The sequence below is a fragment of the Thunnus maccoyii genome, chromosome 5 (assembly GCF_910596095.1).
Source record: "Thunnus maccoyii chromosome 5, fThuMac1.1, whole genome shotgun sequence".
Taxonomy (NCBI): Eukaryota; Metazoa; Chordata; class Actinopteri; order Scombriformes; family Scombridae; genus Thunnus; species Thunnus maccoyii.
The window spans coordinates 16,836,755-16,860,632 of NC_056537.1; the positions used below are offsets into that span (position 1 = coordinate 16,836,755).

At 39.9% G+C, this 23,878-nt stretch overlaps 1 protein-coding gene across 1 annotated transcript in view; it reads right to left on the bottom strand.

Annotated features, from left to right (window-relative positions):
• roraa (RAR-related orphan receptor A, paralog a) overlaps positions 1-19,341 on the bottom strand; it is a 191,912-nt gene extending 172,571 nt beyond the window's left edge. Inside the window, exon 1 of the mRNA XM_042410684.1 lies at positions 18,293-19,341. Within this exon, the coding sequence (XP_042266618.1) occupies positions 18,293-18,446 (154 nt within the window). The 5' untranslated portion in view covers positions 18,447-19,341. The remainder of the gene's footprint in view (positions 1-18,292) is intronic.
• Positions 19,342-23,878: the final 4,537 nt, after the last annotated feature.

The window sequence follows — 23,878 nt, forward strand, 5'->3', positions numbered from 1 at the left end:
ACTACAGTATGTAAACTGTTGAGTCAGACATCAGATAAACATAAGTGACATCTTGGCATGCATATCCATGCTATTTCACATTCACAGTCACAAAGCTCACAACGTCTGACAGTTTTGATATACTTCAGTCACCCTGATATTACACAAGTTTAGACAACCTGCTCTGGTTTCATCCTGTGAGTGTCTACAAAATCACGTAAAATAACCTGAACAGTCACAGTCCCATCTTGGATCCCTGACTAAGCCATGAAGTGTCATTTGAATTCTAGCCTACAGGACTCTGTGAGGATATTAAAGCATTTTAATTGCTAAAAAATACTATCAAAATACAAAATACTCATCTGATCTATGCTGCACGTTCCTTCACTACAATTAAAAGTTTGTGAAGCTGCAAGCTGGCAGACCATCATTACATATCCATATCCTCTCCAAAGAGTTAAAATGATTGTCATCTCCTGAAATGTAAATGCTCATATCTCAACAACTATCAAGCAATTTTGGAAATGTGAAATATAAAACATAATTAGGAGATAGTATATCAGTGATTTTATCTATTTTCCATCTCATAGTTTTAAAATTCAAATGTAATTTCGCTTTTTCCATTAAATACAGACGGGTATACTTCATTTTATGGAATAGATGGTTGAACCTGGGCTGCGGTTAAGGGTCAAACAATATCCAAATGTATGCCATAGGTTGAAACTACTCAGTGCACGCGCAGCTCAGCTGGGCACAAAATACCCTTCTGTTCCCACTGTCACCTCCTGGTACCTTCACGCTTTGTGGATATATCTGGGAGGGAGGGGGGAGGCAGGGGAGAGCCAGAAACCAGGGGCTGAGGCCGAGGAGCCTGGATAAATTAGCCAAACCACTTAGGTGATTTCAACTAAAATTAGCAGTGCTGCCTGTGGGCTCCATCAATTCTGAACTTGCTCAAACTCTGACAAGCATGGGGGAACTTTTTCCCCCTGGCCCTGCTATCTAGGAGCCCCCTCTGTCTGCTCTCTCTCTCTCTTTCCTCCTTACACCATATCCTCTGCTTCCCCTCTACGTTCTACTATAGAGAGCTCCAAGTGGGGTTCTCGACCACTTTGCATGATCGGTATAGTAAGTGCAAAGGTATTATTTTTCTTTATTTCTAACCTTATTCATATCAGAAGCAGAGTAAGGTTTCAATTTAAGAAGATTGCCCAAGGTTTTCTCTACAATATATCAACTGAGAGCAAGAAGGTTCATCAGAAATGATGAACTTGAACATTATATCAATTTGAAAGCACGAAAACAATTGTTCGTTTCAAAACCGTGCTGTGATTCATTTTCCAGGTTCACACGGTCCATGGTCACAGGTACTCACGGTGTTTGTTGACACACAACAATGTGGTAGCTGAGAAACCACATGATCTGAATACGGTGGAACACAATGAGCTGATATTTCAAAAGGCTCCTTTTGCAAAGTTGTAATACTGCACAAATATTAGCCACACAGCAAGACCGATGTCTCTTTTTTCTGTATATGCAGTTCATAATGTGCATATCTCTGATACTGTAGAACAATGAACATAAAATGAGAGAAAAATGTTGCAATCCTTTGTTAGAATTATGTGTTTTGTCCACACACGTGCAGGATGAATAGACAATTTCCTTTATAATCTGATGACATATGTGCAACATTTATCTACACCTGGATCCTCCTGGCACCAGGTTTTCTCTCCTGGCCGAATTACCAGTCTACCTAAACTGACAGGTGGCCACCCTGAAATTAGAAATTTGCAACACATTTTGCATTTAGTGAGTGTCAATTGTCTCTCTGGACAGCCATTCCACAGCACTGAAATATCACCTGCCTTATCTTAAACAGCACGCAACACCTGTGCTGTGTGCTGTTTAAGCTGTTCCTGAATGCATTCATGAACAATGGTACTAAAAACTTTAAATTTAGCCCCACACAATAACAGCATCCATTCTGCCTAGAATATAAAAACATCTCGTTTGGTTTGGGAAACATTTCTGTATCCACATATGTTTATGAAATCAACCACACAAATTTTAAGGTGATTTTTATTAGCGTAATTAATTGCTCACAGCGGTTCAAGCTGCAGGGTGAACAGCACTCATTGCTAATCAGACAGCAACTCATCAGCACCCAGACAGCACACTGGCTGAAACAGAGCAGAGGAGCGTGAAAACCCAAACACATGTGTATGCACACATGTTCCAACGCAAATAAAAACAAAATGACAGTATTTAAAAGGATGCTGCCATGACTCACTAAGACGTTCAATCAGACATGTAAACATGCAGAAAATAGTGACTGATCATATTTGCTGCTCGAGTGGCTACCCAAGCCCACAGAGCCTGGGCAGATGAAGACAAAGACATTTCATAGGAGGAAATGCACAGCTCCAACCAGCCAAGCAGACTAAATTGACCTATTCCTTAATCGCTTTTAATGAAGACAATGTGAGCTCTGAGTGCCGCTGAGACCCCCAGCGCTGGCGCTGCCTGCGTGCACTGCCGCAAACTGCCTGCCACACAAACAAAGCAGAGCAGCTGATTTTTAATTCTAAATTGTGAATTCCAAATCATCTCTCCCAGAGATTACCTTTCCCCCAGCAGACTTTTCTCTAATTTGTCCAATTAATGGGAATAGTGTTCCAATTAAAATGTCATATCCAAATGAATTTAATTTGAGATGAAACTGCCTGTGACGAGTTGGTGAGAGATCTCTGACAATGGAAATGAATATAACAGTTATATTAATATCCATCCATCCATCTACTCATTTTCAACTCACACTTCATCCTAATCACTGTCTTTTTTTAAAAATTATTTTATAGGATACCTGAAGATCATGTTCAGAAATGTACTTATTGTTATGACCTCATTGGTTGGGCTGTTTCATTATCAACAAGAAAACACACTCAACTGCTTACATTTCTATGAGTGCAGCATGTTTGAACCTGACTGGTTGACCTGTTGGATGACCGCTTTGTAAGAGGGAGCTTAGATATACCACTAAGACAAGGAGATCAGATCAAATTAAAACTATCTGATCATATTGCTGTACAAAACCACAGCCGGCTGCTTTTTTCTTGTCGTTATGCAACTGCAAACATCTGTTACTTCTTCACAGACATTATGTGCAGCCTAACAGAGCAGCAACATTATATGATGGGTTAGAACAAGGGCTTCAATTTACAAGACAAAGCTGAATAAGATGGACCAGTGCAGACCATTTAATGACTAAATCAAGTATCACAGGGATAAGGGTTCCACTTCTAACATGCATATAGGATAACTTTTTCAATCTCCCAGGTGAAATAACTTACTTGCTCACATGTTAAATGAATTCATTTTGCTTCAACCTCCATTTCCTACAGGGCCAGGACCGGTAAAAATGTATGCAGACAAACGCTCTCATCTCTTTTGGGAATGTCTAGCGAGAGGACATTTCTCTGGGAATATGCGAACATTCTTTATTCGGCATAACAGCTCCTGCAAACCTATTGTTTTGAGTTGACAAGGTGCTCCGTGGAAGCACATCAGCTCTTATATCAAATTCACCATTCTGACCTCCGCCCTAGTTTCAAGTGGGGGAGAAAAAAAAAAAAGAGTGCACGTGAAAAGGAGTGGGAGAGGGAGAGGGAGAGGGATAGAGAGAGTGAAGACAGAAGAAGTTATAGAGAGGAGATTTCCAAGGACAACTCCAACTTCCTAATGGAGTCTCCAGAAGCTGGAGACTGGTATGAAGAGGATGGCAACAGGAACAACGGCTCCCTCTGGGGTGAAAAGACGTGGCAGTGGTCAAGGGTACCAGTAAGATAAGTAACCAGATAACTGGCAGCTTTACTGAACCATCAGCTAATGATTCAAAGACATAATTTAAGACATATTATCCAGCCATCATCTAAAGTGCAGATGTCTTTATAAAAATACCAGACTACTCTTCACTGTTAAGACTACCGTTAGTTCCCGCTCTTCTTATTATACATGTGCTTGTCATCTTTCTTGGTTTGTGTACATTTCTGAACTGTAGACGATTAACAGCCTGTAAAAAGTATGCAAACTGTCAAGAGGACCGATTTCAAACACAGCTGCTTATTTTGTTATTACAGACCTCCCGGTTCTAAGTTGTGTTAAGAATACATCTCCTCAAGACTGCTGCTGCTGCTGCTGCTGCTGCTGAAGTCCTTCTAGTGCAGCTGAACAGTAAAAATACCTCTACTTAAATAAAACAGGAACAAACGGGGATGCCAGTGTTTCTGCTTTCTTTCATGACATCACAGTGCATTTTGGCAAGCCATTACATGGAGTGATACGCAATCAGACGGCGAAGAGCTTGTCGACATTAATGCAATGCTGTGTCCTCAACCGTATTTAAATATCTATCACACTTTTTCACTTTACACATAACTATGACACACCGCTTTTTATCAGAGGAGATGCAATATAAAAAGCATAAAGACAAATCTCTTTTGTTATTTCTAGCCTGACAAAGTGCTGAAAATATTGGTATTGCAACACTTTCTCTGTATGTCTCCAGACATCATCAAAAGACTATTTTTACTTTTTATTGGTAAATCGTCAACTTTCATTTGAAAGTAAAACAAATGACAGACGTTTCAGCCCCTTGGCGCATAATCATGCGGGCAGGACAGCAAAGCCAGGCAGCCTGACAAATGCCCGGCCAAGGCAAGCTGGAGGGAAGTAAAAAGACACTCCTCCTCAAACGGGCCCGTCAGCTTTCAAAGACGCAGCCATTAGTGAGTGCTCATCAAGCGGGAGCAGGGGCCCATCCATTCCCCCGATAAAGCGGAGCAAACGTCAGGCCACAATGCCTCTACGGGAGGAGGGAGGCGGAGGACTACAGAGATGAGCCCTGGACCCAGTGGTGTTTCCGAGCGGAGTCAAGCCGCACGTCCCAGGCACGCTCAATTCCCAGCCCAACTGTCACTGCTGGCACTCAATTCAGCCCCTTCAAGCACATAATCTGTGCTCGTATGGCTGTTAAACACCACACACTCCGGTCCTTCACTCATCCCGTGCCATGGTATTGTTGTGTCTGCCTTCTTTCTTTCTATTATTGAGCCATTAAAGGATTTGGATCGAGAACCATTTCTCAGCATATGGTATCTTGATCAGCGACAAGGCAACTTAAGGACAATAGATTCCATGCACATTTAGAAACTGATCATTTTTTTTGTACCAGAGAGTAATTCAGGAAATAGCTGGAAATTTATAGTCTGCTTTGGAGCGTGGTATAACCACTGCAATCATTTGCTCATCGGTTCACACAGTGAGGAGCTGTGTGCAGCGCTATCGCCAGGTACGTATGAGAGAGCTGACTGAGATTCTTGCAAGTTGGAGAGAGAGTCATTGCATTAATCTCAGTGAACACACAGTGGGGTCTAAGGTGGCACGGTGCCATGCCGGAGATTCCCACTTATGGCCATCTCTCCCGATGACAGAGCGATAATGTCACATGGGTCCAGGTGAGCGAAAAAAATGGCAGCCTGCTTGATGCTCAGCCGGCTGCTTTAATTGGTTAAAACAAAGTAATTTGAGAGCAGTATGGGGGGCACGAGGGGGTAAATGATGGGACAGAAGGTCATTGCTTCTCTTTTACTCTGCTGTGTGCCATCCACCAACACTCCCAGCATGTGCTACAGTTAATATTGAGATCTATTATACACTAGCCTTTCACCATCTGCTTCGCACACTGAGAACCAGTGCTGCACACCTTGTTATTGAATAAAAAAAGAAAATTGGTTTTGCTTCACTGTATGTCTGTTTGAGGATGCAGCAGCATACTTTGATTCACGGGGATCATAAGACACTCAGATGTTACTGATAGATGGCAAATTATAACAAATGATGTAACAGCATCAAAAGATCTTTTTTAAGTGCAAAGAGCAGAGTATTTTTTTAAAAAGCCATCTGTATCCATGCAGAGCAGAGTACAGTGAAGCACAATGCCGATTTATTCTATGTTTCAAATGATACTAAGACTGCAAGAAATGATTATTTCCATTTCTGAAACTCAATAGTCTTTTTATTAATTTAATTGATCGCTCAGTCTTTAAAATGTCAAAAAATAATGAAAAATAATTTCCCGAAGATGAATTCATAGGAGCTGGAACAACTATTTTTGCTAAATAAATCACTGAAACAATAGATTATCAAATTGATGTTGCAATTTTCTTTCCATTGGCTAATAGATTAACTATTTGGGAGAAAGAAATATTGGGAACATGTGTTTGAAATTTTAAGCTTATTCAAAACATGAATCACACAGGATGACATGCTAATTATGAAATACTGCTGATATCAAATACTGATGCAGTATATTAGTAATGAATCAACATATTTGGATGCAGCTGTGCATCCTCCCATGTTTGCTGCTTCCACGCAGAGAAACCATCTTTAAATACTTCACAGTACTCCTTTGAACAGCGTTTCTTCAAGTCCCCGTACTTCTGTGTTACATATATTCTTTGGTGGAAATTTATCGAGACTTAAGAAATTGAAAAAAATAACATGTGACAGAAACAACAGGTCATAACAAAAGGTGCTGTAGTGTAGACATTTTTCCAATACATAACCACATACGCAGACAACATTTCATTAACACTTGTGTATCTGCAAGTGCATTGGGGCATGTGTGCGTCTCGGAGCGCACATTCAAGCATGTGGTTGTGTGTGTGTGTGTGTGTGTGTGTGTGTGTGCTTGTTTGAGTGCACTGAGATACATGATGCACCTGTGTTAAACAAATGACCCCCATGCCTGTGTGGGTTTCTCCCAGGTGTGGCTGATGCATGGATCATGTGGTGCAGAGTGCTCGGGGCCACATTGGCTCAATCGTCTTGGGATCATCTCTGAATGTGGCCCTGAATTTGCATTGAGTGAAGGAACGGTTCACCTCCTCAGCACAGCCTTCGACGCATCTGAGGTGCAAGGGAGGAGTGTGCTAGACCAAACCCCTGCAGGCAGAATCAGGTGTTATCTGTCTGACTGGGGACACCACCATCAATCTCTCCTGTCCACTTTCCTTTGCCCAGAATCAAATCAGCTCAGGGTAATACATCTGCGCTGACGACATGCAGACAAGATAAGCAATCTAGTATGCCAAAATTTTCCTGTGTTTTCCTGATGTGTGGATGGAGTAGCGATAATGTATTTATCACTGCAGCTGGTTCAGCCTCGAAACTTTCAAAGGATGCTGTGATAAAATGAGATGCTGCTGTTCTTCCTCTTAATTCTTTAAAGAATCCCTCAAGTTTTGCTTTCATATCAGTGCTCCATTAGTCAGTACAGCCATAGCAGCAACAATCCAGGTGCAAAGGTGTTATACAGTAGGCTAAATAACACTTTTTTATGCAACAACACAGAATGCACAGTACAAATGTCATCCTCATTAAAGTAACCAATAAGCTTTGTTCAACAAAAAAATCATGTCCAAGTTGAATGTTCATCCTTTTAGATGTCATTTCAGGCTTTGATACTGAATACAACTCACAATTACCAACTCAAATACTGGCTCACAACAAAGATACAACACATATGCTGTTTTCAAACACTCTGGTCTGCTCTGGTCCATATCAGTGAACGAGTGTGTAAAGTTTTCCCCTCGGTGTGGTTTCTTTTCACACAGAAAAAAAAATTCAAGCAAACAAAAATGCATCACTGAAAGTGCCACGTATAAGTGCTCACTCTGCTCGTTGGTCAGATGTGACTGAGGTGGAAGCAAGAAAGGTCCTTAAGAAGGTCCTATCTGCCCAAATATCAAGAAGGTAAATGATAAATGGGCTGCATTTATATAGCGTTTTTCTACCTTAAAGACAAAGCACTTTACAATTTTTGCCTCTCAGTCACCCATTCACACTCACACACCGAAAGGCGCTGGCCTGACCATCAGGAGCAACTTAGGGTTCAGTGTCTTGCTCAAAGACACTTTGACGCATAAGAGCCGGGGATCGAACCACCGGCCCTGCGGTTAGTGGACAACCCACTCTACCTCCTGAGCAACAGTCGCCCCAGACCTTGACTGCTAGCTTCTAGCAGATATTGATTTCACTCATCCGTATCCCAATATGCAAAGCCATTTAAATTATTTAAAGCCATTCAGATCATCCCAAACAAATCATACCATGTGGGAAAACCGTACTAAACAATGCAGGTTTGAAAATGTTCTTATTTTTCAGTTTGTACTGAACCGATTCTAAACACTTAAATCCCCTCTCAATCATTACCTTGGTTGCTTTTCAAGGTTCAGTTTATGTCAGACCTTATATTCCATTCACATGTTCCCACTTTCATAACAGAAAATACACAAAGATCTACTGCACCCTTGAAGGCCAGTGACTCAAACTATGTAAACATTTACTGTACATGAAGTTTTACATTTCTATTTGCCCTGGAACATTATGACAAAAGCCTTACCTATACAAGTTTTCTTCACGGTAAGCTATCGAGAAAAGAATGCTGTTATCTAAAACATGAACTCATTTTTCAGCATTTGAGTTGAATCAATCTGTAATGATTTGTATGGAAAAGTCTTTTATCTTCCCTGGCTGATTCAAAATTCAGCAGTTATGCTTTTAAATGTTTCAAACATACAAAAATAACATCACTCAATTAGGGCTCTTACCTGTTAGGTGGAGAATTGATCTGAAGGTTTCTCTGATCACTTTTACAAGCACAGTGAGGTCTGGCCCAGAGCTATACTGCAGACCTTAAAGTCCCCTATGAGCTAGCCTGCAGCCTCAGATTTTCCTTCTGGATGTTGCAAATGTTTCTGTACTTCAGACTAAAGATGTCCAAGCTTTTGCAATTAAGAGCTTGAAACTTAGAAAGGATCTGCTTGAGGATTTTAAGCAGGGAAAATTATTTTAATTCCCTACTGTTTTAGAGTGTTGCTCTACAGTATACAATCAAAGTACCAAAGTCAAAATAACAAGTGCACTTTCCTGTAATTAATTTGTAAAACATGGCTTTATAGCCTTTTGTGCCTTGGGCCACTAGGCGGCAGGGAGTTTAAAAAAAAAAAAAAAAAAAAAAAAAAGGCGAGAGCACAGGGAAAATCTGAAAGTCGACCAAAAGATGTAGAAAAGAGCAGGAGGGGCAGAGGGAGGTGAAAAACCTCTGTTGACACCTGGTCTGTATGATAATCTGATCTGTGTATGATGGTTGAGAGTTTGAAAGGCACTTTGTCCAATTAGAAGTGTGCAGCAAATTTCCACCTGCCCCTGACAGAGATGAAGTGGCTCTTTCAGAAGACACTGTGGCACTGAGCCAGCAAAGGGAGCCCAAACACCGCAAGTGGAGCAAGCAGAAATTAATGAGCATCACAAGCCACACTAAACACAAGATGACATTGAATGAATATTCCCTCAGTTAAACTACTGTTTCAAACTATATAATTACAAACTTGACACTTTATGGAGAGAGAATAAAATGACTGAGTACAAAAAAAAGGTTTTGTACTCGCAGTAAATACTAGATATTTTCAGAAGACTTCAAATTGTGTTGAATTTGAACTTTTATCCACCTGCCACTTTCTCAAAGCACTGTGCTTAACCTTTACTTCTTTATAAGTACTGTTGGTTCATAATTCCATAATTAAAAACAATACCAAAAAATATGAACTTGAGATGAGTCCATTAGGTTTTACAAGAAGAACAAAACAACCGTTCGTGATGGCTCAAAACATTCAACAAAAGAAAAAAAAACAGTTATGAAGAAAAAAAGAACTCCAATTTTGTACATTAATATAACTTGAAAGCAGCAAGATTCATTATGCATTTGTTATGCAGATTAGAAAATCTCAAGTTCTTGATAAGTTCATGGTAAAGTGTATGAGGAGCGTCTGCAAGATATGCCACTATCAACATCAACCAAACGCCTTCATCTTCCTATTTCTGTATGTCTATTTCTGTCTGTCACATAAAAATAGGCTTTTAACAACCCAGCATGGCGTTAATTATTGCGTCTTAAGTACTGCATTAGTAAAATAAAGCTGCAAATATTGATTGATCAGACAGATGATATTTGTCAGTGAGTGAGAGCAGGATTCGTGTATCATACATGGTGAAGAGTGACTCTGTCTTTCAATCACTGTCAGAGAGCAGCGCAGCAGCATTGCGGCATTGATTGAGCCCCATCGCGCCACACTCTGTCTTAGTACGCCTCCTAAAGCAATCAATCCACAGACACAAGCAAGAGCCAAATATTCATTAGTGACTTATTCATATTCAAAAGCTGCTTTTGAAAGTAACAAAAGGACTGAATTGTCTTTGACAGGAACATTACAATGAATCTGTGACATACTGTGTGAGGCATGAACAATTGTGATCATCTTCTATTATTTCACGAGTAAAGAGTTGTGTTCATTATTGTTGTCTGCCAGATGAGGAAATCTGTATGAACAGCTAGATTATTTGACAAAGATTATAGTGTTAGGATTCATCAGAAACAGACTAAATGTTAAGCTATGAAACAAATACAAATGGTGTCTTTGATTTCACAAATATTCAAAAAAGAATTCTACACTGAGATTTTTTTTTTTTTTTATAACGACACAAAGGTCAGTAAAAAAAAAAAAAATTGTGTTTGGACAACACAGTGAGATGTTTCAGTAGGAACAAGCTAATAGTTTCACACAGAGTGATTCAACATGATTAATACTTATGGGTATTGTTTAACTACTCCAGCCCATTGGCCCTCTGTAACTGGCAAAAAAAGAGAGATGGGCTGCGATGTTAATAATTAGTTGGTTCTGCGCTCAAAAAAATTCTGTCCAATCTCACCAGATTTTAATCAAAGGCTGAAAATAGTAGCTGATTGTAATCGGCACTCAGAAGTCACCAGGGGTGTTTGAAGAGCCCGTCAAGCCTGAGAGTGGAGCTAATTCGATTAAGTGGCGGCAGTACCTGGAGGGGACGGATCTGTATCTCTCCCTTTTTTATTTATGAGATTAAGTCGCGCTTGTTATTCCAATATAAATAATCAAGCCAACAGAAATGACACTGATTTTCAAGTTGTTTTATCTCCCATGTCTCCAAAAGTTTTTTGTTTATTTCAGGTGACAAATAAACTTTGTTAAGTAATACTCTAGCACTACCGATGGTGTGAAAATGACGGCGGAGGATGCAGCACGCGTGCTTTGCCATACTCAATATTATTTACCTTTATTTCTATGCGATAGAACCGAAGGAAAATCAAAGTATCTGCACAACAAAAATGTTCTGCTCCTCTGAACTCTGTTTTTCATTGTAATATGGAGACATTTTAAAATGATTTGTGCAAATTGGAAACAATAACTCAGTGATTCAGGCACTCACAAAAAGTAGAAGCACACAATCCTCAGACTGATCTGTTAGAAAGAGAAATAAAGTTTCTGCAATCCCCGAGACCACCTTTTCTAGTCTAATGTCGACTTACATTATTATTACTCTAACTAAAGACTTCTATCTTACTACTATACTTCAGCTGTACACAGCGGCCGGGCAACAATATGCAACAGATATTACCATTTTCATCTCATGTCTGATGTCGTAGTCCACCGATCAGTATTAGTCCTTAAAAAAGGGCTGCCATGAGGGCCATTTAGCCAACAGAAAGCAAGATAAATAACGTTTAAGAGGCTCTTGAGGTGTGCTGTTTGAATAACATACTTGGGATTTTACAACGTTACCTCTTCCTGTTTTAAAGCACACACAGGCACACATAACGTCTGGGAGAGCCTCAGTGAACGGGAGACCCTCCTGACTTTTCTCTCAAGTGTTCAACACATGTCAGTGCTCTGCAGCCTGCATGAGGAGGTAAAAGCCTCTATGGTAAAAATGTACGTATATTTTCCTCTGTGTGACACTCAACGGCTTAAAGTGCACATGACTTGACACGCTTGACATCGAGCAAAATATATGTGTCCACTATGATTTTGTTCAAAGGCATGGGAGTGATGGTTTGAAAGATACTGCGGGTCAAAGTTCCTGACTGAGGGGCTTACCTACCTGCTCGAGAGCTTTACACCCTCCGCACTGTTGGAGATATGAAAGGCTTGGCCCTAGATGTGACATAAGAATTCCTGAGAGTGATCCTTTAGACCCCTCTAGGCCTCTTCTAAGGGGCCCATTTCGTATCAGAGCGGCACAGAGCAGCACGGAGCCAAGCGGCACCAGTACTCAGGTCACAGTGTACCACATTAAATTTAGACTCCTTTAACGCCCTCCAATAATGCATCTGGAGTATTTCCGGTCATTACTATTCTGACTTTTTTTTTTTTTAATTTTATCTAAGATACAAACTTCTGTAAATGGGCCATGGATCTGAGCTATCATTCACCACTGGAGATTTCACATCAAATCTGGTGTCTGTCACCAGTTAAAACTTCCTCGCCAGCCCCAGTTAAACCACTGGTGATTTAAACTCCAAAATAAACTGTCTCACCAGAAGAAAACTTTTATATTATAGGTTAAGTTTGATATCTAAACTTTTTTTTTAATTAATATAAACTAGTCTATTAGGGCTTGCATTGCATTGCGTACATCATGCACGCAACTGATTATATAAATCACAAAATAATGGTAGCTACATCAGAATATTCTTTGAAAGCATTCTTGTAGTGGTGTCTGAATTTAGGCAGTTAGTTTGATGCATCCTGTCTCTTTCTGTTCTACATGGAGAATATCCTGCATTGTGTAACTGTCTTGTAATATGCCAACACCAATTAACAACTTGCATAAACCTCGCACTTCAAAAAAAAAAAAAAAAAAAATCCCCGTACTGATTAAAAGCACATGGACATGGATAATTTGAGCCTTGAACATTGGTAAATCAAATTTTCTGTATCATATTAGAGGCCAAAGAATATAGATGATGGAGACACATTTGTACAAAGCTTATAAAAATGCATATGGATTTCAGTCCAGTGAATTCATTAAAGCCACTGGCCCAGATTAGATTAGAGAGAATCATGGGTCAACAGCGGAACTCGGCAATGGTATGTCTAGCAACGTCCTGTCAGTGTGTAAATTTTCACTGGCTGGTTGTCTACAAAGCAGTTTCCTGCAATAAAATCCACAGGAGCCCTTTCATGCAGCTTCCCTGGTAACAAATACAGAAAATGTTTTGCTCGACACCGTCACGGGTTATTGCATGATTTACAAGACCTTCATGTAAAAAGATACATTAGATTATACGCTCAAATGATAATTACAAAAATAAATCTAAAAGCCCTGTTAGCACCCCCTAGAGGGCACATTGCTACACCAAACTCAACAAAAGTATATGGACACACCTTTCAGCCTCAAGCTCTCGCTTAAAACATTAAAATGTCTATTTAAACATGTACAGTATAAAAATGATTTACTGGTCCCATAAAATGCCTTTTCATTGTATTTTTCTCACATGGTTTGACGTGTTTTCATTAGAAACAGGATGTTATTCTAGTTTAAAAGTTAATTTGAGACATTTTTATCACAACCACAACACTCTGGGAAAAGGAAACAATGTTTTCAATGAAGTAACACCCAAACCCAGCCCACTCAGCTGTGCTGCCACGTAATGGTACTTCAATTAATTTCAAAGTTAAACGGGAAAATTTTATATGATGCAGGGCTTAAATAGGAAGACCCAGAATCTAATTTTTACATACAGAGAAAGCATCAGCAAAACGTATGGACTCTTTATGTAAAAAGAGTGAAATTATGATTAAATAATTGACACAGTTTTGAAATAAAACTTTGAAGGGCAGAACAATCCACAGAAAACAAGGTAAGAAAAAGAGTCAAGGGATTCTTCATTTTGTGGGACGTACAAAGTAATGAGCAGTTCACAGCATTAGGATTCTACATGATATTTTCTTATTTGTTTTTATTTTATTTTTTTCTTATTTCATATAATTTTGTTATTATTTTGCACATGACATGACAAAATCTCATTCAGTGCTTGTTTAACTTAACTTATATTGACATTCACAGGTTTGGGGATGACTGTGGCTAAGGAGGTCGTCCACCAATCAGAAGGTCAGTGGTTCGATCCCCGGCTCCTCCGGTCCACATGTTGAAGTGTCCTTGGGCAAGATACTAAACCCAAATTGCTGAATGAGCGAGCATTAGAAACACTGTAAAGCGCTTTGGATAAAAAGCGCTATATTGCTCCTGATGAGCAGGTTGACACCTTGCATGGCAGCCGCTGCCATCAGTGTATGAATGCGTGTGTGAACAGCTGAATGTCGGCATGTGTTGTAAAGCGCTTTGAGTGGTCAATAGACTAGAAAAGCACTATGTAAATGCAGTTCATTTACAGGTACATCCTTTTTAGATAAGCATACTGCCGCTCAAGCACAATTTGACCTTTGAAGCTCCCAAAAACAAAAGACCTTTTTTTCCAAAAGTAGTGGTGCCAAAGTCTAAACCACAAGCAGATGTCACCGTCTATGCAACACACAGAAATAATGTTTACCTTTTTCAGTTTAACTGACAGGTGTTTTTACTGTTGGGCAGAGGAGAACTGCAATAGATACTGTGCTTTGACTTCAAATCAACTGATGAAAATATAACAATATTAATTGTCTCACAGGTGCCAGTAAAAAAGTTCATGATATTATCAGTTAAGAATTGAAAACACAAGAGGAATGAAACTCAATATTATGTTATAGGCAACCAGCCAGAAAAAAGAGTCACCTAATAGAGTTCACCTCCTGGATCTGTCCGAGCAGAAGGCTCAGCTATAAGCCTATACCTGGATCTTCATGCTCTCCAGCGGGCAGGGAGCCCTAATTCATTGAATTTGAGAATGCCACAGCCTCAATAATGTTGCTGTCCAGTCGAGTGGTGAGCAAGCCCTGTGCCAACTCCGGGCTTTCTGAGATTTTGTGAAAAACCTTATTTTAAAAGCCTTTGCGGTCCTGTCCCTCATCCGTCTTGTGTCAACAACAACTAAATAAATGCTGCCACTCTCTAGCCGAAGGCTCTCGTTTCGATGCCCAAAAATAAAACTGCTGGATGAAAGTCTGGTTATGTGTTCATTAACTGAAGACTGAATATTTTTATACTGTTGCCTTTTTAGTTTGGATCAGCTACTAAAACTGCAGTGTCAGCCGATTTGTTTTCTACTATAAAACAAACACTTAAAACTGTAATATATGTTTCCATCTTAAAAAAAAATGATTGTAACAGGGCAATCTACAAAACCACTACATGTTATGACTGGTTTTCTTTAACTTTACTGGTATTCGGTAAAGAAAGGAGAAACATTAATCTAGACACTGAGGGAAACTAATAAGCAGGATGGACTGTAATATTTTCCACTGAAACCACATCACACTTCACCTGGTGACAACTGTTTGTCTCTTTCAAATAGAAATCAGTTCTTTCTACGTCTTTATCAAAGGAAAATATCCAGATGACTCTTTGTAAATAACTGCAACCAGCATCTCAACAGCCAAAGCATATGAGGACCAGCGTAGTGGTCACCGTCACTCAGTTTAGACTACAAAAGTACCACTAAAACACACTCACACACATGCAAACACAGTTCTGACACTCAAACAGGGAGGATCCAGGACACCGGGGCTCTTATCAGATCTGCAGCTTCAGAACTTCCCTGTGCAATCGTGAGGTTTCAGGCATCTGCAGAGACCATCACCTTACATAACCACGCTATTAATATTGATTGTTTCCAAATTTGCGAACTGAGGAATCTTGCGATATGAAAATAACACCCTTTCTTCTTTCCAGTAATGATATCCACAGCCCTCCAAGGCCTTTTCTCTGACCCACTCAAGTCTTACAGAGCACAGCTTCTGCTGAAGTAAGCCCTTTCTACTTAAAAAGGTATTAGCACTCAGGGTTAAAACAGTAAACGCTCTGCATGCAGGATAAGAAATGTGCATCCTTAAGAAAGTCTAATACAGCAGGTGTAAAGAGGGAAACTGCACTTGAGCAAATGTCTGCCACCTTTCAGATGTTGATTTCTGCGACTGACTCTGAACATATAGTGTAATCCTAAAAAATGTCTTACGTGTCTTGAACACAATCATGAGCCATAAACATTTTTCATTGTTTTATTTTTTGAGTGACCCTACACTGAACGATGCCAACACAATAAACCAATTGCACTTCTTAATAAAAACACTTGTACTTTTACATCGGCGTTTAATTAAATAAAGCAATTTAGCCATCATTCTTTTATGAAAGCAAACTTTTCTTCTGCTCTCCTAAATGTCAAATGTACTGAATATTTCTACATTATTCAATTTATAAATGCTCTGCGTAATGATCCAAGTTATACATTTTTAAAACAATAGGCCAACTTTTGCAATGTCATAATACCTTGTTATCATACATTTTACAGTCTACAGATTATATGGCCGACTGCTGCAATAAACTGCCGTGATTGTACATAACTTTACATCCAAGTTACAGGCGCCAACTTAAAGATTCTAAGAGATAAGATAAAAAATGACTTGTCTGTTGTTAACCACTATCTTTAGAAAATGTAATCGACACCAGGTGTTACGGAACACCACAGGTAAGCACACACATTAAGATTTGAACTGCATAGTTAAACTTGAGAGAATAAATTCATTTAGGGATTTACTTATACCGCATTTCTGACAAATGCTGTTTCACAATAAGTTTTTAAAAAGTTTTCTAAACTTTTCTTCAAACCTTCTACTGCTAATACTCTCTTATAATCATTTTTATTCTTTGTAAAAATAAGGTAAAACATAGAGTTTCAGTCCAGGGGAACTCCTTTAAAGCTGCAGAGGTTGTCCCACTGAACATGTTTTTTTTTCACCCATTCAGCATTACATAACAAACCAAAGGCGTTCTTTTTCCTGTCTTTCTCTTTCCCAGACGCACTTTAATCCTGTGCATAAAAGGGTGGGGTGAATATGGGTCAGCAGGTTAGGAGTGTCTCAAAGTCAGACTTGTGAAAAAAGAAATCAATCCACGAAACCTCCCAACTACCTGTCTTTGCCCCGCTATTACATAAGAAGTGCTCAGGCTGTGCCAACCCACAAAGTCACACAGTTTCCCTTTAGTAGTATATAAATACTCGATGAAGTGCAGTGATTTTTTTAATTTAAACAGCCGTGGCGATCATGGAGAGTGAGTGAACTCTAGTATAAAGTGAAAAGATCTGTAATGATGATTTCTGCTCTCAGATGCGCGCCTCTGTTTATGGCTAAACCTGTTACATAACCAGCTTACATTCCACATTCACCATATCACACTCTAAATATACCCTTGCGCACAGGAAGAGTGCGCGCACACAGACAAAAAAAACCCCGCACCGTGCAATGAATTAATTGTCACGTCGCCACTGATCACCTCACTGTCATGCACACACACCAACTCTGCTTGTCAAGAATCAGCAGAGAAATCACTATTTCTTTGAACTTGGACGAGCCCGGTTAGCCTGTACTGGAGACAGCCGAGAGGGGGTGTGGTTAAATAGGCCTACTGTCTGTACTGTACAACATGGACGGGACGTGGTGGATAAATCATGTAAAATGAACTAGTCTTCAGCAGCAATGAAGGCAGACTTTTGACGGGCTAATTGGCAATACAGGCCCGTGTAGTTTTTACAGTCTAATCATGTGGAGGTTTGGTCGCAGAAGCCGTGCTTCACGCTTGCAACAGTTTTTTTTTTTTTTTTTTTTTTTTTGGAGAGCTGGCGCTAAACAAATTCCAGCTGCTGGGGCGTCTTTTTGCACACAGGAATAACCGAAAGCTGTTAGCTGGAGATGTAAAAAAAAAAAAAAAAAAAAAAATCCCGACCAGACGGCGCTGTGTGCTGTAATAGGAATAGTCGAGGGTAGATCCCCTACAAAAGGAGAATGGGACTGATCGATCAAGTAGCCCACAGTTTCCAAAAGTTCACTTTTGACACTTTGACAATAATGCGTCTGAGAGGGCAGGTTGGCCTGTTTTGACATAAAGACGCGCTCCTGTTGGCCGATTTTAAGTTGCTGGGTAACTGATTTATTTTGCAGTCAGAGTAAATGTGACATCTGTGACCGTATCACCCCCCTATGATTTGAGCTGTCAGTGGAGCCTGAACACCAGCAACACACACCGAAGGCACTCATTACAACCGAACGGGCAAAAGCCGCGGTGCTACTAAATAAAAAGCCGCGTCCCTGTGGTTGGGTGAATTTACATAGTGTGCAGTTATTTATGGGGAAGCGATTTAATTCATTTTGAAGTTTCATTTAAAAAAAATCCACGATCTGTTGTTATTTCTCGCGGCGTTTCTCATTGCGAAATACGGTCCGCTTACCTCTGTTGGTGCTGGAACAGGTCTGCCTTCGAACCGGGGCTGGATGGTCCGCTTTCCGGAGCGTCTCCAGGTTTACCGGGGTTTCCCTGACCGGGGTAGCCGGCTCCGAGGCGCTGTTGCCCGGGTCGCTCGCTGGATCTGGAGGGGACTCCATGTTGAATTTCAGCTTTACTGTTTAACTACCGCCTGTACTTAAAACTAATTCTATGCGGTCTGTGAGCTCCGACACAGCGTCTTGCTATCTAATTTAGACTAGAAGTAAGAAATGAGAAATGCGAGTGTGTCTGGAGGTGGGTGTGTAGGTTTGATTGTCCACTAGCAGCGCTAGTGAGAGCTCCAGTCATGCAAACTGGAAAGGGAGAGGTTGTCAATAGCCGAAGAATAGATGTAGGCCTGAAAATAATCCATGCTGATCGACCCTGCGCAGTTTTGCATGGGAATGGTGATATTTTATTACTGTCTAACACTGTTTAACAGTTTTCCACATCTATATATTATCTTACTTTCAAATCAAGCATAAGGTGATAATCCCACATGTAGGTTGCGGCTGAATTTAAAACTGAAAAGTGTCCAGAATGGTCAAAATACACCATCATGACATTCAATTGCATCAGTGAATGATCTAAATCTTTTTATGAGGCTATTGAAAATCATTAAACTTATTTATGTGATAACTGCAGCTCCTGTGGTTGTTATTTTTGCTATAATCACAAACTCCTGCAGATAAATATGGCCAACATCATCCTCACCATCATATTGCATCAACAGTAACATCTGTTAGTAGGCTATGTTCACAGTCAAAAGCTGCGGAGGTTCAGGGATTATTTACTGCAAATTCCCTCACTGACACTGTGCATGTATCTCCTTATTGCGGCATGTAAGCAGTATGTAGGCTACTCCCTTTCATGTCTAAGAATTCAAGCGTGGATTGTCGGAGCGGTGGATTGTCATTATTCTCCTCATCATCACTTCCGTTATCATCATCATCATCCTCCTCCTCTCCTGTGAGAGGAGCTGGCTGCATTTCTGACTGCTCGGAGGTGATGAAAGAACTCTTAACTTTACTCATACAGTAACCTGTATGTTTTCGCTCTGCCTGATCAAAGTGAAGATTGGCAGCAGTTTGGACAGACTTCGCTTTAAGATAGAGTGTGGTGTGTGGCTGGCATCAGACGTCACTCTGGCAACCGGCATCCACGCACTGCTTGTTGCGCAGCAATTACAAACACCATGCTTCCTGCATGTGATCAGCGGGCAAGCTGAGAGGCGGAACCCCGCCTCTTCAAAGCGGTGCACGTGGACTTTGACATGGTCCTGCCCTCTCAGTGCAGAGCCAGACGGCTCACAGACATACTGAGCGATATGCCAAAAACCAGTGCACTTACAGAGTGATCAAATCATAGCAGAAAGGGTTTGTCTCTTTAAATATAATTATATTTCTGTAAATTTTCTATTTGTATTTTATTATTAATTATGGCAGTGGCTCTCAAAGTAGGGTCAGGGGTCTTGAGGTGGTTCCAGAGGGTCCCCAGCAAAAAGGGGAATCATTTTATTTTCACTGTGATACTGTACTTTCAGTAGAGTCTGACATTTCTGATCATTTTAATAAAACTGTTACGTTACTGCAACATTACAGAAAGCTGTAATGTCTGTTTGTTTGTTTGACTTCAGTGCCTCAGGTGTGTTTTTCTCTTCCTTGGTGGCAGATTTGATATTTTGTTGGTTGGCAAAGTGAAAATGATCACTGATGTTAAGTGCAGTTTTTGTAATTGGTGTTGACCTTTCATTTATTTTGTTTGTTTCCAAACTGGATAAACACTTCATCAGTCAAGTGACATAATTTACATGAGGGAAAATACTGTCAAACATGGCACTGGAACACAAGGAGAGAGATGCAGAATGAATTTGCTTCACAATGCTCTAATTCAGTCTCACTGATGAGCTTGAATAGGTACAGAAAACTAAAAAACATGAAAATAATTTGAGATGATTTTTTTTTTGTTTTTTTTTGGATGCATTACATCCTCCGAAATGCATAACAAAAAAAGCAACATTTTAAGTTTGGATTGGTGACAGGGACTCAAAAACAATCCTTTTCATGTTTCCATTGCATGTAACTCTCCAGCAGGAGCATGATATAACTTTTGGAGCTGTGCTGCGCTGAAGGCCGACTTTTTGACAGAAAGCCAGAAGGAATCTCTCACTGCCAAGCGAAGAGGCCAAGTTCCATTCCTTCTGCTCAGCTTTAGCTCCTCCACATTTCCCTGACCTCCTGACCCACTGCAATTTGACCGTATGAACCCTGCACTAACATTCCACGCCTGTTGCATGTTTAGCATCGAAACTGAGAAACCTTAGAGTTTTACCCCTAAAAAACACAACACACCAAACACATGTCTGCAGAGCTGGTATGAAAAACACATGCTTATGCACCTAAATAAATAAAACCATGTACACAGATACACTCCCTATGTGTGTGTGTGCCTTTCATAGAATAGCGATGAAAAATAAGGTTTTGATTGCATCTACAGAATACAAGAGAAATATTAACATTGAAAAAACAACAACATGAACACACACAGAGACACAACACACTGTCCTGTGTTTAAAACAAAAGGATACAAGGACAAGTTTGATGCTGCCGGTTTAATTTTTGAGTTAAAATGAATTATGCTGCTGTCACATTGTTTAGCAGGGGAAGGATGTGGCGGATGTGAAGCGAGTAGAGTAAGCATGCCTGCCTGTGTTTAAAAATGATTGATTAAGCTGACACCGGCTCAGGGGTGCAACACCGCTCTATTTTTCTCCCTCATTATGTAAGGCTATATTTCAAATCAGGAGTGCACTGGAGGAAGACACCAGAGACACCAGACAGGACACCCTTCAAATAAAAAGTTTATCAGACAACAGCCAAGGAGAATGATGAGTTTCCCCTCTAATCTTGTCTTGGGAGTGGCGATAGAAAAGAAGAAGAAAAAAATGTGTTTGTCAAAGGACAGGGTGATCTTTAGACAAAACACACACAAAATACGTTTGACCAGTTTGGCCACATGCAGGCATAGTATTCACAGTGTTTGCACATTTCTTTTTGGGGATATGTTTGTTTAAAACTAAACTCACCATCAGTATGCAGAGTTACTTGTAGGCTATGAATCTTTAATAACGATCATTTTTAAGTTTGAAGTTCAGCTGTGTTTACAGAAAGTAATTAATTCATATGAGTGCAAATATTTCAATTTAATTTTAAACAGCTACAACACTGAAAATTACTGTCATTACCGTACTGCACTGGTTGTCTATTTAAACTGCAGGAACAGAGTATGAATTCTCAGAGTGACGCCTTTTTTTTTTCATGCGGACATGGTGACATATCTTTGTTGCCTTACAAATCGGACATCAGAACCCGAGCCCAGTAAAACACACAGCTCTTTGCATGCTCATGCACTGCAGAGTGCCAGGGTGTAATGAAAGAGACATATTAATGGCCTCTCACTTATTCATGCGTCGGAAATGAAGAGGCACAGTCACATTTTGAAACAGTTGACAGAATAAAGAGCCAACATTGGGGAAATGATTGTATTTATGATTTCAGTCTGACAGATGAAGGTATCAAGAGAGAGAGTGAGTGACACATTTCTGACAGTTCAAAGTGTTAAATGATGTGATGTATGGGAACATACTCGAGCATGGGGGCACCCGCTCTTATATATTTTCACTTAAAGAGTCAGAGCCTCACAGGCACAGACCTGAGTGGGAGCTGAGAAGTCGTTGCTTGCTGTCATTTCAGCAAATATGGGAAGTACTGTAATGTACAGTATATACACATAACGTACAGGAATATAAAAAATGAAAAGCACAATAGCTACTTACTGAATGGCTTTACACTTTTACAATTTTTTCAGATCAAGATGAATGTTTTGTTGCTTCACTGTGTAGTTTCATCCTTAAAAACAGAGGTACCAATAGCACCACCTAGCAGCAGCTTGACCACAGTAAATAACTGTCCACACTCACATATATTATGTCTGTATAAAAGGGAATTTCTTTGTATATTAAATAACGAGTGCATTAATGTGATTGAATGCACTTCATTACATAAATCTACAATTTCTTTTAGTTTTTTTCATGTTCATATTAGCAAGGATGCAGGAAAAAAGAGGTGGTGGAGGTGCTTCTGTTCTGCCTTTCCCACATCCAAAGCTGCAGTGATCACTGAGACTTACACTGATTTTTGATAGCATTTATGCATTTCAAGCATTTGAATAATTTCATTGCTATTTGTAACCTAAGGATTGAATAAGGATATTCTTTAAGTAAAAGTAAATTGCTATCTTTCTTAAACAGCCTTACTGTATAGCTTCTTCTTTAATCAAAGACAGCCAGAGTTATCATACTTCACCCATCCAGGCACAATGATACAGTAGTATAGTAATAGAGTAACACATCCATATAGTCTATAGTGGACATATTACAAATAATAATTCAAAAGAATAAGCTGTGGAGAAAAAAAGTTCCTACAACAGTTAAGAAATAGAGATTGGCGGGTTAGACAGAAATCCTTTCTGTCAGAGCTAGAATTGACTCATGGCATGTGCGTAGAGTTCATATGACTGGGGACCAGAGTGATTTTCTCAGTTAAAAATCGGGAGGTGAAAAATGGCGTGGTTATTTGTGCCTGACAGAAGTTAAGAGCTTTTCCCTGAGGCCCAATGCCTCCCCGCTGACCGCAAGGCAGCCTGCTCCTCCAGCATCCACTCACCTTGTAAGATCACATTTCTATACCGGCTGCTGGGATGGCACATCCTGCAACTCCACAGCAACTACTGTCTGCGCATTTAGCATAAGGACTCTTTTGTGTGTTTTTAACTTGTGCTTACAAATTTGTGTAAAACTTTGCGTATGTGTACAAATTGTCTACAGAAGTTGAATGCTGAGGCTACGCACGGAGGCAGGCAAATCAAGTGCAAGGTCAAGGTTTTGTACTTGTTTAATTAGTAGTGTGTAATTGCTGCCTGGTTCTAAGGCTTATCAAGGCTTATCATTATGTGTGGCACAAACAGGTCCCACAGGTAAAGATCAAAGAAGCGTCTGGGGAGGAAGGATCTCGATTGGAGTTTATGTTCTAAAGGTTCGGAGGAGGGAAAACAATCCCACATCTGTGTTGTAATATTTTATATGGACCCATAACTGTACACTGAAGGAGATGTCGGTAGCCACGCTATTCAGTTCACCTATAACACAACAGTCCATATAAACTGTCCCCTCTGCTCTTTAAATAGTGGCTGTTAACTTATATTACTAGAGAAACATTATAAACATAGCTCATTATACTCATACTTGGAGTAATGATACAGTGGCAAGAGAATTAAAGGCTAACAGTCCTATGAATATTACAAGTAATCTATGTATGTGTGATATCAATGCCATGTAGGGAGACACAGCATTGCATGGGCGCTCATCTTTTTAAATATACAGCTCAAATACATATTGCTTCTTCCCTGTTTTGGTGTCGATTACTGTTAACAGAAAAATCACAAAGAATAGAATTTGCTGTTCTGACATTACAGCTAACATTATTTTGACTCG